This window comes from Anolis sagrei, chromosome 4, assembly GCF_037176765.1.
Source record: "Anolis sagrei isolate rAnoSag1 chromosome 4, rAnoSag1.mat, whole genome shotgun sequence".
Taxonomy (NCBI): domain Eukaryota; kingdom Metazoa; phylum Chordata; class Lepidosauria; order Squamata; family Dactyloidae; genus Anolis; species Anolis sagrei.
The window spans coordinates 223,270,442-223,286,143 of NC_090024.1; the positions used below are offsets into that span (position 1 = coordinate 223,270,442).

Here is a 15,702-nt window from a genome sequence, read left to right on the forward strand (position 1 = left end):
TTTCAGTGGTTTTTGAAAGCACTGACCATATTATTCATCTGGGTTGCCTTGCTGGAAACACTATTGCTCCATTGTTTTCTACAGCATAATCACAGAAGGTTCTGCTGTGGGATTTTGTATGATCCCTTAGGTTGTGGAATCCCTCAGGGCGGTTTCTTCTCCACCGTGCTATTCAGTACACACACACACACACACATGTCATAAACAAAATGATGACACCCAACTCTTATTCTTCCTTTCCATCAAGCTCCATCAAAGCTGTTTTAGGAACCTGTTTCAGGCATTAGACTGGTTAAGAATGGGAAAATGGGAACTTAATTCAGACAAGACAGAAGTGCAACTGATCATTTTGAAAAAGCAGATCAGGAAATAGGGTAGATGTGGGTTCCTGATCCAAAATGAGCCCCATTCTACTGCATGGTTACATTTGGACCCATCAGGGTGCCATGTCATCCACCAAAATCTTCACTGTGTCCCCAAGATATCTGAGAATGTTATTCTTAAGAAACAGTCTCAGACTATCACCAAGGAGATCCATTAGACTTGGGGAGGATACCATGTATTTGATAGGTTTTCACACTGAGATCAAGTCTAGACATAATCACTTTGTTAAAATGTCAAAGTATGCACACAGTTAGGAATTGCAATTACAGTAGAGTCTCACTTATCCAACATAAATAGATCAGCAGAACATTGGATAAGCAAAAATTAATTAATTTAATTAATTTAATTGGATTAAGAAAAAGCCTATTAAACGTCAAATTACATTATGATTTTACAAATTAAGTGCCAAAACATCATGTTTTACAATAAATACACAGAAAAAGCAGTTCAATATATGCTAACTTTATGTAGTAATTACCATATTTACGAATTTAGAACCAAAACATTGCAATGTATTGAAATAGCTGTGGATCCGGGTGGGAGGCAGACTGTGTTGGATAATACAGAATGTTGGATGAGTAATGGTTGGATAAGCAAGACTCAACTATATTATGAAAGGCCAAGGCATTGCCTTTAAAGTTTCAATGCCATTGTTTTCAGTGACAGAGAAAATGGAAATTGATATTTAGAGAGCTCCAGTAAAAAAGGGAAGAAAACAAGTAAAAGGAATAGGATCTTATTTCCCTTATTATAAGACAAGCAACTCACAATAAGCCTTCCCTCAAAAGTGTATATATAGAGAGGACTGGAGAAAAACCAATTCATTTGAGTCACATTTACCAAAAAGGGAAAGAGAAGCCAGACATGATGTGTACCTTTCCATATTCTATTTTGGTTTTTTTTCTTTCTCTCTCTCTTGGTAGAAATTGACTGGCACTTTTAAAAAAAAAATCATAAGAGTTATAATATTAACATGGCTAGACTTGGTCTGAGACCCAGCATTCTGTACTAGGCATTCGGGCAAATAAACAAATAACATCATCCAGAAAACAAGGAGACTTTTCTTCATTGATTTTATTGCAGGGATTGGTTTTTCACCCTCCCTACAAAAATGCACAATTAAATTTACCAATGTGCCTCTTCATAAATAAGTATTATTCCCTCATTTGTTCTTCAGGATGTGCAAAAATGAGGCATGTGCTTCCTTTCACAGAACTGTAGTTACGCTGATAAAAAAAGTATCTATAAACACAAATGTTTATTCAATACACATGGCGTAACTATGCATGAAGTTAAAGCTACACAGCACATACTCACAAACTCTGTTTATACCTTTTTGGAAGTCTGAATCAAAGCAGTGCCTCAGAACCAACAGGCTCTTATACCCTGTAGAATGTGGCTTAAAATTCAAGTGTGGCCAGAGGTAGATTTGCACAAACAAAAATGTTCATATCAGAAACATATCTACTTGGCACCTCAAAGATACACATTGTAAGTTAAGCTATTGATGGAGTAGGGACCACTTTGTCAGATTAAATAAAAGACATACTAAATTCATCGAGTTAATATATAGCTTTTTTTCCAGTCATGCAAAAATATGGGTCACTCTTACATCTTCCATATAGTTGGTATGAGACAAAATTCTAGTCACATTTTCTTCATGTGCATTGTTTTCATACATGAATGTATAAACAACCCCACTGATAGGTAAGCCAGGTCAATGGGGGGAAAGGATTAGCATCTTCTTTATGTACGCATTTGATGCTCGCCTCACAAATAACTGCATTCATCTGAAAACTGCTGTGCAAAATATTGTTTTAATATTAGAATAAGTAATCCTGGCAGAGTGCTGTCTACAATATGAACTAGATTGTTTTTCTTTCCCATGCTCATTAAAAAGATTCAGGTAAGCTGCTCTATTTTACTCTTCCATCTATAATACTTACGATGGATATATATTTTCTTAAGTACAATGCTGGATTAACCAGGTCTTTCACCTGACCTAGAATTATTAGAGTAATTAGAATTTCTACTCAGATGACCTCATCATACATGCCACCAGAATCGCCACAAATCATGGGGAATCTGGTGGTGCCTGACAGAAGGCGTAAGGAACCCATCACCCCACACCCCACATCACTCAACTTCGCCCCACCTCATCCCATGGGGGGGGGGGAGCATCCACCACCCAACTTCCCCTTATTAATCCCAATGCAACATGGGAATCCTCTTGTGTTGCTGCTGTGGCATATGCCGGTTCCTCTGCAGTTTTATGACAGAGTCCAACCAGAAGTAGTTTTACATCATGGGATGGGAGTCAGTGGGTTCTGTCGCAAACTACAAAGGAACCAGCATATGCCAACAAAAATATCCCCGTCTGATGAAGTCATAAGTCTTACCCAAAAGAAAAGGGATCACGAATATTTTGAACTCTCAAGGGTCATACAAATGATTATTACTACTGTTATAGTGATTACTTTTCCAATCATTTCTAGAAAATTTGGTGTATAATGGGGCTTTAACTAGAATCACATTTTCTGAAAACAAAGAAGCAGGTTGTAAAATAGAGTAGAAACTAGCAAGTAATCTCTTTTTCATTTCTCCTTCCAGAGGTTTTGCTTCCTGGGAGTGGTGTACTTTTCTCCACGAATCAGATCTTTAGAGAAGATCAACACCCATCAGTCTGTCTAGACAACAGCAAGCACTCTTCCAGAAGGAAAATTTAATATATATGAATGCATTCCCAGTACTTGATGATTCCATCTGACTTCAGCTGGTGCATTACAGTGGATTGTAGACTGAGTCAATATTACCATGTTTTTGGAAGGCAACACACAAATGTATGTCTGTGTCAGAAGACAAATGCATATCTAGTGTTTCAGTTTTAAACATACCTACTCAAAATAAGTCACACTGAAATTAATGGGACTTATATCTGGGTAACAATTAAAATTATGTCAATGGTCTAATACTTCCTGGACCTCTCCATTGTGCAGGTATTACTCATGCATAAGATAAATACTCAAATGTAAACTGACCTCAGTTAAAAGTCAAGGGCAGGTTTTGAGGTCAAAAATATGGACTTGATATGATCTGTGGATAAATCGAGGATCGTTCCACAGAGAGCGAAAACAACAATGATGCTTCAGAAAGCCAGCCAACCCTGGCTGTCAATACCCTGGTTCTTTTTTTAATAGGTACAGTTCTGATGTTGACCCAGGCTTCCAAAGTTGAGTTTTTTGACTAAAATTTCTACATGGATATATGAACATATAGTGCAAGCCTCATGTGAAAACAAGTTGTTAATGGGCAAAAAACAAGAAAACTTAATATGAATAAGAAATAGAGATAGATAGGAATGAACGCCCTGTAATAGGGACTGTCATACATTTAACCAGCTAACAAATAAATTCATTGAATATACTTTATGCTACCTATAGCCAAATATTGAAAAGGTTACTGGAAATGAATGAATGAATGAAAAAAATAGGATTCTCTTTGTCACTGAAGAAGCCGTTTGTGTCTGTGTAGACAGCCCTTGACAAAGTGATAACATATCACAGTGAGCATATAATTATTTGATTATGAATTAGTCATTTATATTGCCTCATTCCATAAATAAATAGATAAAGCTTTATTTATATACCGCTCTATCTCCCTGAGGGGGACTCAGGGCGGTTTCCAAGTAACTTAACTGAAACATATAAAGTAAACAGCAGAACATAAAATTAACAGAAAAACAACATAAGCATAACATTATCACAATAACACATGCATATTAAAAGTAATCCTGCCTGTTCATAGCAATTAAAAAGCTGGGCCAAGGCTAGTGCAAACTCAAAATATGAGGGGGCTGGGAATTAAGTACAGTGCTATGATGGGCTAATGGCCATGGCAGGTACGGATCTGTGGCTGCTTATTTCCAGGGCTTATTAGAGGGATGACTGGGGTAATAGGTAAGAAGTGCAAGGCCATATTCAACAATGTTTGGGGCCGGACTATTATCTGGCCTACACTGTGCCTTTTATTAACTTGACCTTTGACCAATGGAACCTTCTTCCTTTTGATGAAAGTTCCTCTTAGTTTCTCTCCAAAGGAAGTGTGTGTGAGTGTGTGTGCGTGCGTGCGTGGTTAGCTTTTTTAATACTGCAGTGGTGGTTCAGGCACTCATTCACTAACCTTTGGTTAAAAATATGAAGAAAATAGAAAGCTATTGCCTAGAGTTAATGAAGGCAAATACAAAGCTGAGAAATCACTTCCTCCTATTCCTTCCTTTTTCCTGCCACTAACAAGATGATAAGGGAAGAGTTGAAATCAGCACAGCTACATACATGCTTCCACATCCAAAAAGTCTTATCACTTGCTGCATCAGAAATGGTTCCTCCAGTAAATGTAACTGATCTTCCTAAAAACCGCATGACATACAGAGTCTAATTTTACAACAATGGGGGAAATGTCCTTTGCAGTAAAAGTGTCTAATGAAAGCACAGTTTCCGAACTCTAAATAATGTAAGTGAAATACATAGCTCTAAATTTATTGCACAATTTGTTCTCTATCCAAGAGAATATTGATTTGAGGAAAGGAGAACTTGGGAGTAACTGGAAATACAACGATGGAGAGAGCCATACTACAAATTTAATTTCTAAAGAAATGAAATTAAGTAGGTCAAGATGCTGTATCCTGCTATATTTCTTGCACAAAGAAAACAGAGATGTGAAATTCACAAATTCCAGAATTTATGATAATATTTTTGTAAATATTTACATAAACTGTTGTAATCAACTGCTATAATTTACTGAACAGTAAGTACCTGAACTTTCAAGACAAATACAATATATATAACAGAGTCTACAATAGTAAAATATGAATTCACTGATATGGAATCAGTGCCGAGCAACCAGCTGGTGCCTCCTTTCTCTGTGGAGAAAGAAGCAAAAACAGTCATGTGTTTATTGACCAAACTAGCTATGAACAAATTATTGGGATCAGTTGAACCCATGTCTGTATAAACACAGAGCAGCAAATGACAAAGTGTTGCTGCCACTATTAAGCAAGCGTTGAGACATTGAGGAGGAAAGGCATAGTTTGGTGTGAAGAAAGAGACTTTTCTTATTGTCACCTCCTCTTAATCTTTTAATTCACCAATTCCAAACCATATCATTCTGAACCCAACTGCTGAGTGTTGTATGGACAATATTTCAGCTCCATATTTAGGAGGTGGGTTAAGGACCTTGGGCAAATTATGCTTTCTCAGCCTCAGTGGAAGGTAAAGAGAAACCTCTTCTAAACAGATCTTGCCAAAACCACGATAAAGCTTGCCCTAGGGTTGCCATAAGTTGGAAACAACTCGAAGGCACACAACAACAACATTTTGTAATCCATAAAAAATCTAGAGTTTGCATGTAAATATGACACCTACACCCCCCCCCCCCCATTTTTATTACTGGGGGACAAACATAATTTTGGAAAATATTATTTCCGGAATGAGAAGTGCTTAGAACTTTTCTCATCAGCTATTTTTCAATGCTGCTTTCCTCTACCAACATAGTCCCAGGTGCACACCTGTACAGTCAAAGTTGCTGTTAGGTTCCCTCAAGACAACTCTCTCTTGGGTGAACCCTATCCTAAGGGTAAGATTTATTCAGAGAATGTTTGTCATTGCCTTCCTCTAAAGATGAGAAAGCATCTTTACGACATTCAAACAAGTTTTGCACTAGGAGCTCAGTTTACACCAAGGACAAAGGGGTAAAATGGGAAAAAGTGAGAGGAAAGAGACTCAAGAGAGATATTGACAAGCTGGAATGTGTCCAGAGGAGAGCGACTAAAATGATAAAAGGTCTGGAGAACAAGCCCTATGAGGAGCGGCTTAAGGAGCTGGGCATGTTTAGCCTGAAGAAGAAAAGGCTGAGAGGGGATATGATAGCCATGTATAAATATGTGAGAGGAAGCCACAGGGAGGAGGGAGCAAGCTTGTTTTCTGCTTCCCTGGAGACTAGGACGCGGAACAATGGCTTCAAACTACAAGAGAGGAGATTCCATCTGAACATGAGGAAGAACTTCCTGACTGTGAGAGCTGTTCAGCAGTGGAACTCTCTGCCCCGGAGTGTGGTGGAGGCTCCTTCTTTGGAAGCTTTTAAACAGAGGCTGGATGGCCATCTGTCAGGGGTGATTTGAATGCAATATTCCTGCTTCTTGGCAGGTGGTTGGACTTGATGGCCCATGAGGTCTCTTCCAACTCTTTGATTCTATGATTCTATGAAATGGGATATTTCAAAAACAACGGAAAAGAACTGGGATTGTCGCTGCCAAATCAAAACATTTGGAAGGTATACAACTTGTCCAAAGTTGCCAAGGGAGTTTCCATGAATGAGTGAGGATTTGAATCATTGTCTAATAAATTCCTAGTTCAACATTCAGATTGCCATACTAAATTGGCTCAGACACTTGTAAGGACACCTACAGCTACAGGAGATTATTGGCTGGGATAGCAGTCAACATTTCAACGACCATAGAAAAGGATGAGCTACCTTTTTTGCTTCAGAGAACCAGTCAAAGCATTGCTGGTGATATTTAAACGCCAGGCCAACTTTAAGGTGTTGAATTTTTATGTCATCTGCTGAGCCTTGCCCTCAAATCCTGTCTATAAAGGAAGGTTTATATCAGGGAGATGAGATTTTCAAGCATGGCATCTAAATTTTGGAATGTCTTGCCCAGGCTTTTAAAAGCCAGGTGAAATCTTTTGGTCTTTCCAGCCATTTAAAGCATTTTATGTTTTGTTTAAATACTGTTTTATAATTCCACTGCACTTGATTCAGAGAATATATCCACAAAAATACAATATAAAATAAAAGACCTTTCAGAGTGTGTACCTCTTTTGCTGCTGAGTAATCATAGTTCACTTCCCTATTTCTAAACTTTCTAGAGTCCCATCCCTCTTTGCAAACTTTAAAAAAAACCCTCAGCTGGTAGTTTTGGACAAAAGTTTACTGAGAGGCGCAGGATGCATGTGCCACATCCTCTCCGAATTGGGTGATTGTGCCAACCTGGTGGGGGGAGAAATGCTTCATGTCAACACCAGCCTTTGTCCTCAATACAGAGGCAGTTGTTGCTATTCTCAGCCCTTGAACAAGATGTTAAACACACAAAAGCCATGTCCTTGCTGAATGCCTCTTGTCCTGCCAGAGGCTGTAACTTTAACAGATAGACAATTGTTCTGGTGTTCTGCAAGTACTCTACGAGTGCACGCTCCTCGGTGGTGTGTGCCAAACTCCTGAGACCAAGCATGCAAAGAGGAGGAAGTCACATCAGAGAGCAAAACCACAAGATAAAACTGGGGAGGATGTGAGACCCACTGCTGAGCAGCTTCCCTTCCCTCACCAAAGCCAGCTTCCTTGCGATGGGAGGGGCAGGTTTTAAAAAGTTACAAGCCATCATATTTCATAAATTAATTCAATACAGTGGGCAGTTCTTACCTAAAACCTTTTCTTGATTAATGCCGTGCATGGGAGAGCCCATATCTCAAAACAGATGAATCCTGAACCAGAATGTTTTAACAGGTTTTATTTTATTATTAAGGACTCACTAGAGACAAATGTTCTTTCTCTCACTACAGGTGTTAAATAAGCACAGCAGAGCTAGAGAAATCGCCTGAAAAGTCAAATGTTTCACCATTCCTTGCATATTCTAGCTTTCCTGTATGTTCTTGCATACAGGGCTATTCTAGGTAGCAGGGGCAATAGGGCCATGCTCTTGAATCTGCTTCCTCTATATCCATACATACAGTGAGGAGGTCTACAAAGGTTCACATAAGGAACTGAAACTGTAGGTATTACAAGGAATCGGGGACCCCAATTGTAGGGAAATTCCAGTCTCTTACAAAGTCTATACATCTGCGTCCTCTATATCCGTATTCACTAAATACTATACACTTATGAAGCTGTCTTGTACCATACACTAAGGAGATGAAGACAGCATAACTCAATTACCAAAGCCTCTGGCATCTACACTGTAGAATTTGACAACAGCTATGGAATCATGGGAGTTGCACTTCTGCAAAGTTGCCCTTCTCCACCAAAGAGTGCTGGTGGTGACACACAAAATTACAATTCCCATAATTCGGAAGGACATTATATTAACATATAATGTCTCTCCTTTGGTGGTTTGGCCAATTAAAATATCACACAAGTGTTGCATACATCTTGTTATTATGATTTCCAAAGCCATCTCCTGATTTTGAAATGGCTTCTAAACATTTTAAAACATTTTAAAGACGTGGTCCCATGGAGCTCATTAAAGGATGCAAGATTACCTCTGTGGATTGCTTGGAGGACTTCATTTCTAAAGTGTGTAGAAACTAAGGTCTTTGGAGTCAGGGAGCAATTGACTCCAGAGCTGCCCATTTGTGTAGGATCAACAAATGGTGCTTATTTTAAGGTGGGGATGGGAATTGTTGAATTTCACCATTTTAGGTGTCATTTTAGGGATGTGAAAGTGTGGGTGTTCTTGTGAGTGGTCTTGAAGTGTGCCTCGATGCTGCTTTTGTTGCCGTAAATTGTCTTTCATGCAACTTTACCAGCAATTTTATTTATTTATTTCAGAAAATGCACAATTATTTATATACACACGCACACTTCACTGTAGCTATATTTTCCAATTTTGTAGACCTGGGGTTTCTCATTTTACTGCTGCTTTTTTCACTTTTTATTTAAAATTATTATTGGAAATAACAGAGGTAATATTTTTTTAAAGTCCTCGAAGCACTAACATCTTTCCAGTACCTCATGATTTAGGACTTCTGCAATAGCAGTTTCCCCCTTTTTTAATAAAAAAAGAAGAAAGCGGTATGGGTAGAGATGACACTTCCCCGTGAGATAGTTCAGTAAGTGGAGGATTTGTCTAGAAATGGTTTGAGTCCATCAATGTGATGGCGATTGAATAAATTATCCTTTTTTTCTTTAAACTGAAAAGACACAAAACACTATGGTAAGAATATGAACCCCCCCCCACACACACACACACACACACTTTCTGTTCCAAATGGGATGAGGTTCTACGTCCTATAATTCAGGACTCTTGAGAATGGCAACAGCAGTTGGTGACCTCAACTGACTAAGAGAGTCAGTAAACAAGAGCTGAATTTTATCATTTCTCTCAATATGCCAAGAACTATTTCCTGGAAAGCCAGTGCCACACAAGGCATAAAGCAAAGTCAAAGACTTTTAGGGAAACTGCAAGCAGAACTTGCAAGATTCTGCATGCATGCATGTATGAATATGTTTGTGTATATATGAGGAGGTACATTTCAGATAGTACCTAAACAAATTTAAGCATGTAATAAATAATGCAGATTATTTCTTACCCTGGGGCTTGGGATGCATTTTAGATATAACAATTAATGATATACATGCTATATAAATATATAAACAGGTAATGTTGGAAAACACATGCAGAAAGTAAACAAGAAAATATTACCTACACAGAAGGATATATCTTCCTTGATAAGTGGGGAAATATCTATTATTTGCCTAGTAACTGCTCCTTTAGATTTAACTCCCATAAGATATAAAATTCTACTTCCGCTATTGCTTTTGAGGAGTTTGTTTTCAGAAACCTTAGGACTTTCAGGGTACTGTCCAATGGGCCTAATTTGATAGCCAGCTTTGTAAAAAGGCAACTTTTTGGATTTGTAGTCTTGCAAGCCTGCATCTTTTTGCTTGGTATTAGCACAGTTTGTATTGCAATCAACACAACTACCGATACATTTGTAGAAGGAAGAATTAGACTTTGGGAGTCCTGATTTTACAAATCAGCTTACACATGAGTAAAATAATCAACATTATTTCCAAAGAAACCTTTCAACTAGTGACATTTCCACCACCAGAGCACTGCAGTCCTCAAGATTCGCTGCAGAGAGCAAACAATCATTACGGTTTTGGAACTCCCTCCCCAGGGAGATTAGAAAGGCCCCCCACACTGTCCTCCTTTCATAGGGACTTGAAGATGTGGCTCTTCAATCAAGCCTTTGAGAATATTTAGACCAGGGGTCCTCAAACTTTTTAAACAGAGGGCCAAATCACAGTCCCTCAAACTGTTGGAGGGCCAGATTATAATTTGAAAAAAAAATGAATGAATTGCGCACTGCACATATCTTATTTGTAGTGCAATAAACACTTTAAAACAATACAATAATTAAAACGAAGAACAATTTTAACAAATATAAACTATTAGTATTTTAATGGGAAGTGTGGGCTTGCTTTTGGCTGATGAGATAGGATTGTTGTTGTGATTGTTGTGTGCTTTCAAGTCGTTTCAGACTTAGGTTGACCCTGAGCGAGGGCCGGGTAAATGACCTTGAAGGGCCGCATCTGGCCCCTGGGCCTTAGTTTGAGGACCCCTGATTTAGACCTCAGTTATCCTACATAGTAGTCACACATTCTGCACTTTATCCCATGCCCTCACTCCATTACTACATCTGGCACTTATTTTATTCCTATGTTTACACCCAGGCCATGGTGCCAGTAATTTACCACCACGGTTAGAGGATTGCAGCTTGATTGCATCTGAATGGATGTTTTTATATATCTTATTTTATTGTATTTTATATTGTGTTCACTTTTATGTTTGTTTTTAGACACTTTGTGCCTTCTGTCAATCACCCTGGGCCTCTTCGGGGAGATGGTGATGGGATATAAGAATAACTAGCTGTGCCCTGCCACGCGTTGCTGTGGCCTATAGTAAAACTTATCAAAGTTGTGGTAGATATCTGGACTATTATGAAAGAGAGATACCTACCTATTCCTTCCCCCTTTTCCTCCCCTTTTCTCTCCTTTCTTCCTTCTCTACCTCTTTCTTTCTTTCCTTCTTTCACTACTTGGTTTCATCCTTCTCTCTTTCCTTCATTCCCTCCCCCTTTCTTCCTTTGCCTTTCTTCCTTCCCTGTTTGCTTCCTTCTTTCACTTTTTATTTCCTTTTATTTCACCACCATCATAACAATAACAATAATGCAATGCATTGCCTCTGGGACCTGACACCTCTCCCATTCCCCCAGGGTCTAATAGGAATAATAGCATAATAATAATAGAAATAACAACCTTTACCCGCCACGTGTTGCTGTGGCCAACCTTCCCTCTTTCTCTCCTTCTTTCCCTCCTTCCTTCCTTCCTTCCTTCCTTCCTTCCTTCCTTCCTTCCCTCCCTCCCTCCCTCCCTCCCTCCCTCCCTCCCATCTTTCCTTCTCCTCTTCCTTCTCTATCTCTTTCCTTCCTTCCCCCTTTTTCTTTCTCTTCTGGTCTCTTTTCTTCCTTCTCTCTTTTCTTCTTTCCTTCCCTCCCTCTTTCTCTACATCTTCCCCCTTCCTTCACTCCCTCTTTTCTTCCTTCATTCCCTTTTTTCTTTCCTTCTCTCCTTCCTTCCTTCCCCCTTTTTCTTTCTCTTCTGGTCTCTTTTCTTCCTTCTCTCTTTCCTTCTTTCCTTCCCTCCCTCTTTCTCTACATCTTCCCCCTTCCTTCACTCCCTCTTTCCTTCCTTCATTCCCTTTTTTCTTTCCTTTTCTCCTTCCTTCCTTCCCCCTTTTTCTTTCCCTCCCTCTGTCTCTCGTTTCTTCCTTCTCTACCTCTTTCCTTCCTTCCCCCTTTTTCTTTCTCTTCTGCTGTCTCTCTTTTCTTTCCTTCCATTTTTCCTTTTCTTTCCTTCTTCTTTCTCTAACTTTCCTTCCTTCCCCCTTTTTCTTTACCTCCCTTTCTCTTTCTTCCTTCTTTCCTTCCTTCCCGTCTTTCCTGGATTTTGACAGGGCGGGAAGGGGCGGAGTGGGGTTTGGAGGTGGCGTGAAGTAAAAGGAGGTAAGATTGGGGCGGGGGAGTGATGGAGCGTGGGGTTGTGTGTGTGTGTGCAGCGGCGAGGGGACTGATGGAGCGTGGGGTTGCGTGTGTGTGCGCGGCGGTGGGGGGAGTGGGGTTGCATGTGTGTGTGCGGCAGTGGGGGGAGTGATGGAGCGGGTGTGTGTGTGGCGGTGGGGGGAGTGATGGAGCATGGGGTTGTGTGTGTGTGCGGCGGCGGGGGGAGTGATGGAGCGTGGGGTTGCGTGTGTGTGTGCGGCAGCGGGGGGAGTGATGGAGCGTGGGGTTGTGTGTGTGTTTGCGGCAGGGTGTGTGTGTGTGCGGGAAGTGGCACGGCGGGGCTTGGAGTGGGCATGGCTTCCGCAGAGGGAACGTTGGCCAGAAGGCCGTGTGTGCGCGCCAGGGAACTTGCGGCTGGGCGCCAATGCACATGCTCAGTTTTGCCGTTTTGTGAGTGTGTTGTTGTGTTGTTTTTCATTTTGAGTAGATATGTTTGTACCTTGTAGGTTGTGTCATGGGCATGGGAATTTTGGTTAAGTTTCGTTGCGAGGTTTTGGAGTTTTGTGGCTCCGTTGGATGCCCCTAACAAATTTATATATATAGAAGTTGTTGTTGTTGTTGTTGTTATTAAGGTGGATTGTGTCTCTGGCATAGATATGCATCATGACTTGAATATCTGGAGATGGAAAACATGGAAAATTCAACATTTATATCAGCCCATACTCTAATACAAAGATGAATCACAATGTTCTGAGGTCCAACACTAGTTCACACATGCATCAGTATACTGCAGAATGAATGGAACACATAGATGGGAAACATATGATCACAACAGACAAGGTCCAGCGCGATGCCCTCTCTTAGTTTGGTAGATGACTCATGGGTAAAATGGACTGGACTTTTCCAGGGTTATAGCTTTTGTTACAACTTGTGTGCTGAACATTACAGCTTACAAATAAGGAGCTAGAAAGATGTTACAATAGGTCATTGGGGGGTCCTGGGGTTTGGTTCCACCCCCCCCCCCCTTTTCCCCCATGGATATCAAAATCCATGGATGTTCAAATTCCGTTACGGCACAATCCCCTTATCCTGATTTGATATCTATGTTTTTGTAGCATCTTATGAGAGATAGCCTGAAAGCCAGACTAAAATATTACTACAATTAATTCAGTTCTAGTTGGACTATAGTTGAGGAACAGGACACATGAATATTCTGTCAATAAATCCTATCTCCACACAGAAAAGGAGGCTGCTATAGAAATAAAAAAAATGTGCCTGAATTACATGTATCAACCAGAATCCAAAGAAACATAGGTGGGCAGGACTGGGACAAAAGTGCCACAGAGCAAAACGAGAATATTACTTGCCTGAGATGCTTTCCAACACTGCAAACTACTGTGGCAAAAATTGCAATTGAAACTGCACTGTAGCTCTCTTCCTGTATGCTCAAGCTCCCTTTTTGTGGGATTCCAGACATAATACATGGTTAATTCTGAGGCACCAAAGTTTTGATTCTAATATACCTAAGGAGAGAGCTAACCTGGGATTCTCCCATGAAGATTTGCCTGAATTTGTAGTGAAAAATACAGATTCACCTAACTCTTCAAGGCCCTGATGCAGGAATGGAGAACCTCAAATGCTCTAGAAATTGAATGATGACTACTCCCATTATTGTTTATACTTCTTGGAGGTTGAAAGGGGATTGAGGTCACGAACTTCACTACCCCTCCTGAAAAGATGCCTTACTGCTTCCACGAATTCACACCAACTTTCAAAAAAACCATTCCTGCTTCAAACTCATTCACCTTTCCCTGGTGGATTCATGAACCCAATTAACCTGTGTCAGTATCTCTTTACAACTTTGTAAACTTTACAATGGGCCATCAAATACCTCATTGAAGTAGGTGCCAACTCTATGAAGTACTTCATTGACCTCCAGCTTTTTTCTTATCACACTCTAACTTTGCCAATGAAAAGATCATCTATTGGCGTCATACAGACAAATGCAAAGATATTGCTAAAGGAGGAGTCGTTGTGAGCAAAAAGCCAGCCGGGTGACAACTTAATTTATAAACCTTGTCTCACAAAAGGAAATCAATATGCAGGTTGCCAAAATGCCTCTAATGAAATTCTTATATACCACACAAAGTTCTAAAATTAAAAAAAATACACAGGAGAATTATTGCAGGTCTCCGTTCAGGATGAATCTACATTGTAGAATTAATGCAGTATGATGCCACTTTAACTGCCATGGCTCAATGCGAGTTGACTGAGGATGTTGTAGTTAGGTGAGGCACCAGCTCTCTTTGGCAAGGAATGCTAAAAACCTTGTAAAACTATGACTCCCATGATTCCATAACATTGAGTTATAGCAATTAAAGTGGTGTCAGACTGTAGATGCTCCCTCTAGACAATGTCTATACCCACATTAACATGAAAATATTGTTTTGTACTAACGTAACATTTCACTGAATTTCAAAACAGTTCAAATTTCCTTTCGAGAGATGGGATATACATTAAGAAGAAGATAAAGAAAAAGAAGGAAGAACAGGAGGAGAATGAAGAGCCTGTCAAGTTTTATTAATTAAGGCTGTGATTATTAATTTCCATCAGGCAATTCCAAAACTTCTACACCTTGTAGTTTTCTATGGCCATGAAAGGATATCCCCTGTTCTTTCCCCCACATAATTTCTTTTTATTTAAGGGGCTATTAAAGTTTGTTAATTATGCAGGAATCAGGAATTTGAGTGACACGAGCAACTAGAACACATTTATTTTAATGGCAAGAGTCATATGCCTCTGGTTCAGAGGCCCAAAAGTATGACACAAACATTATGGTGTTGTTATTCTACTTCCATTTACCCAACATGTTGATGTTATATTTGATCATTTGGGTATTCTTCTTCCATATACGCTCTATATAATCTATAAGAGAAAGGAAGTGGATTGTGTATACTCCTTTCTTCACCTTTTCTCAGTGTACTTCCCATATTTGCATAAAAGAGATTCCTGTATCCATAGAGGCTATGGAAACGGGAATATCAAAATCTGAAGGACAGCCTCCATAGGCAGAGGGAGGTTTTGTTTTTTTTCTTGGCCAGACAACCCTCTCCAAATGTAAAAGGCATGAAGAATAGAAAAAGGGTGAACTAGAATGCTAGTCCCCATTTCTTTTCCTATGACTCAAACTTACATACGAGTAAAACTCCCAGACAATCTTCCAAAAATTAATCTTTCCCAAGAAATTATCTTACCTGGACCACAGGGTGCCCTCCTGTTGGTGCTTTGACTGCCCCTCGACTCCCTTCTGTTTCGTAATGGGCACGATGGTGGGGTTTTGGCTGGACTTCAACACTTAGTTCATAAGAGCCAGAATGGCTGGAGAGTGGCCACTCAAGTGGTGGAAGGGATTGCACAGGAATGCTGGGCAGAAAAAATGAAAAATGATTTGAACACACACTGTGAAAAACCCATTTGCCAAAAT

General features: G+C 39.8%; 1 protein-coding gene across 3 annotated transcripts in view; it reads right to left on the minus strand.

Moving 5' to 3' along the window:
- The window catches only part of NFATC2 (nuclear factor of activated T cells 2), a 161,895-nt gene that overhangs the window by 95,755 nt on the left and 50,438 nt on the right, over positions 1 to 15,702 (minus strand). For all 3 annotated transcript variants that reach the window (XM_060772100.2, XM_060772101.2, XM_060772102.2), the window contains exon 3: positions 15,473 to 15,641. In XM_060772100.2, the coding sequence (XP_060628083.2) occupies positions 15,473 to 15,641 (169 nt within the window). The remainder of the gene's footprint in view (positions 1 to 15,472; positions 15,642 to 15,702) is intronic.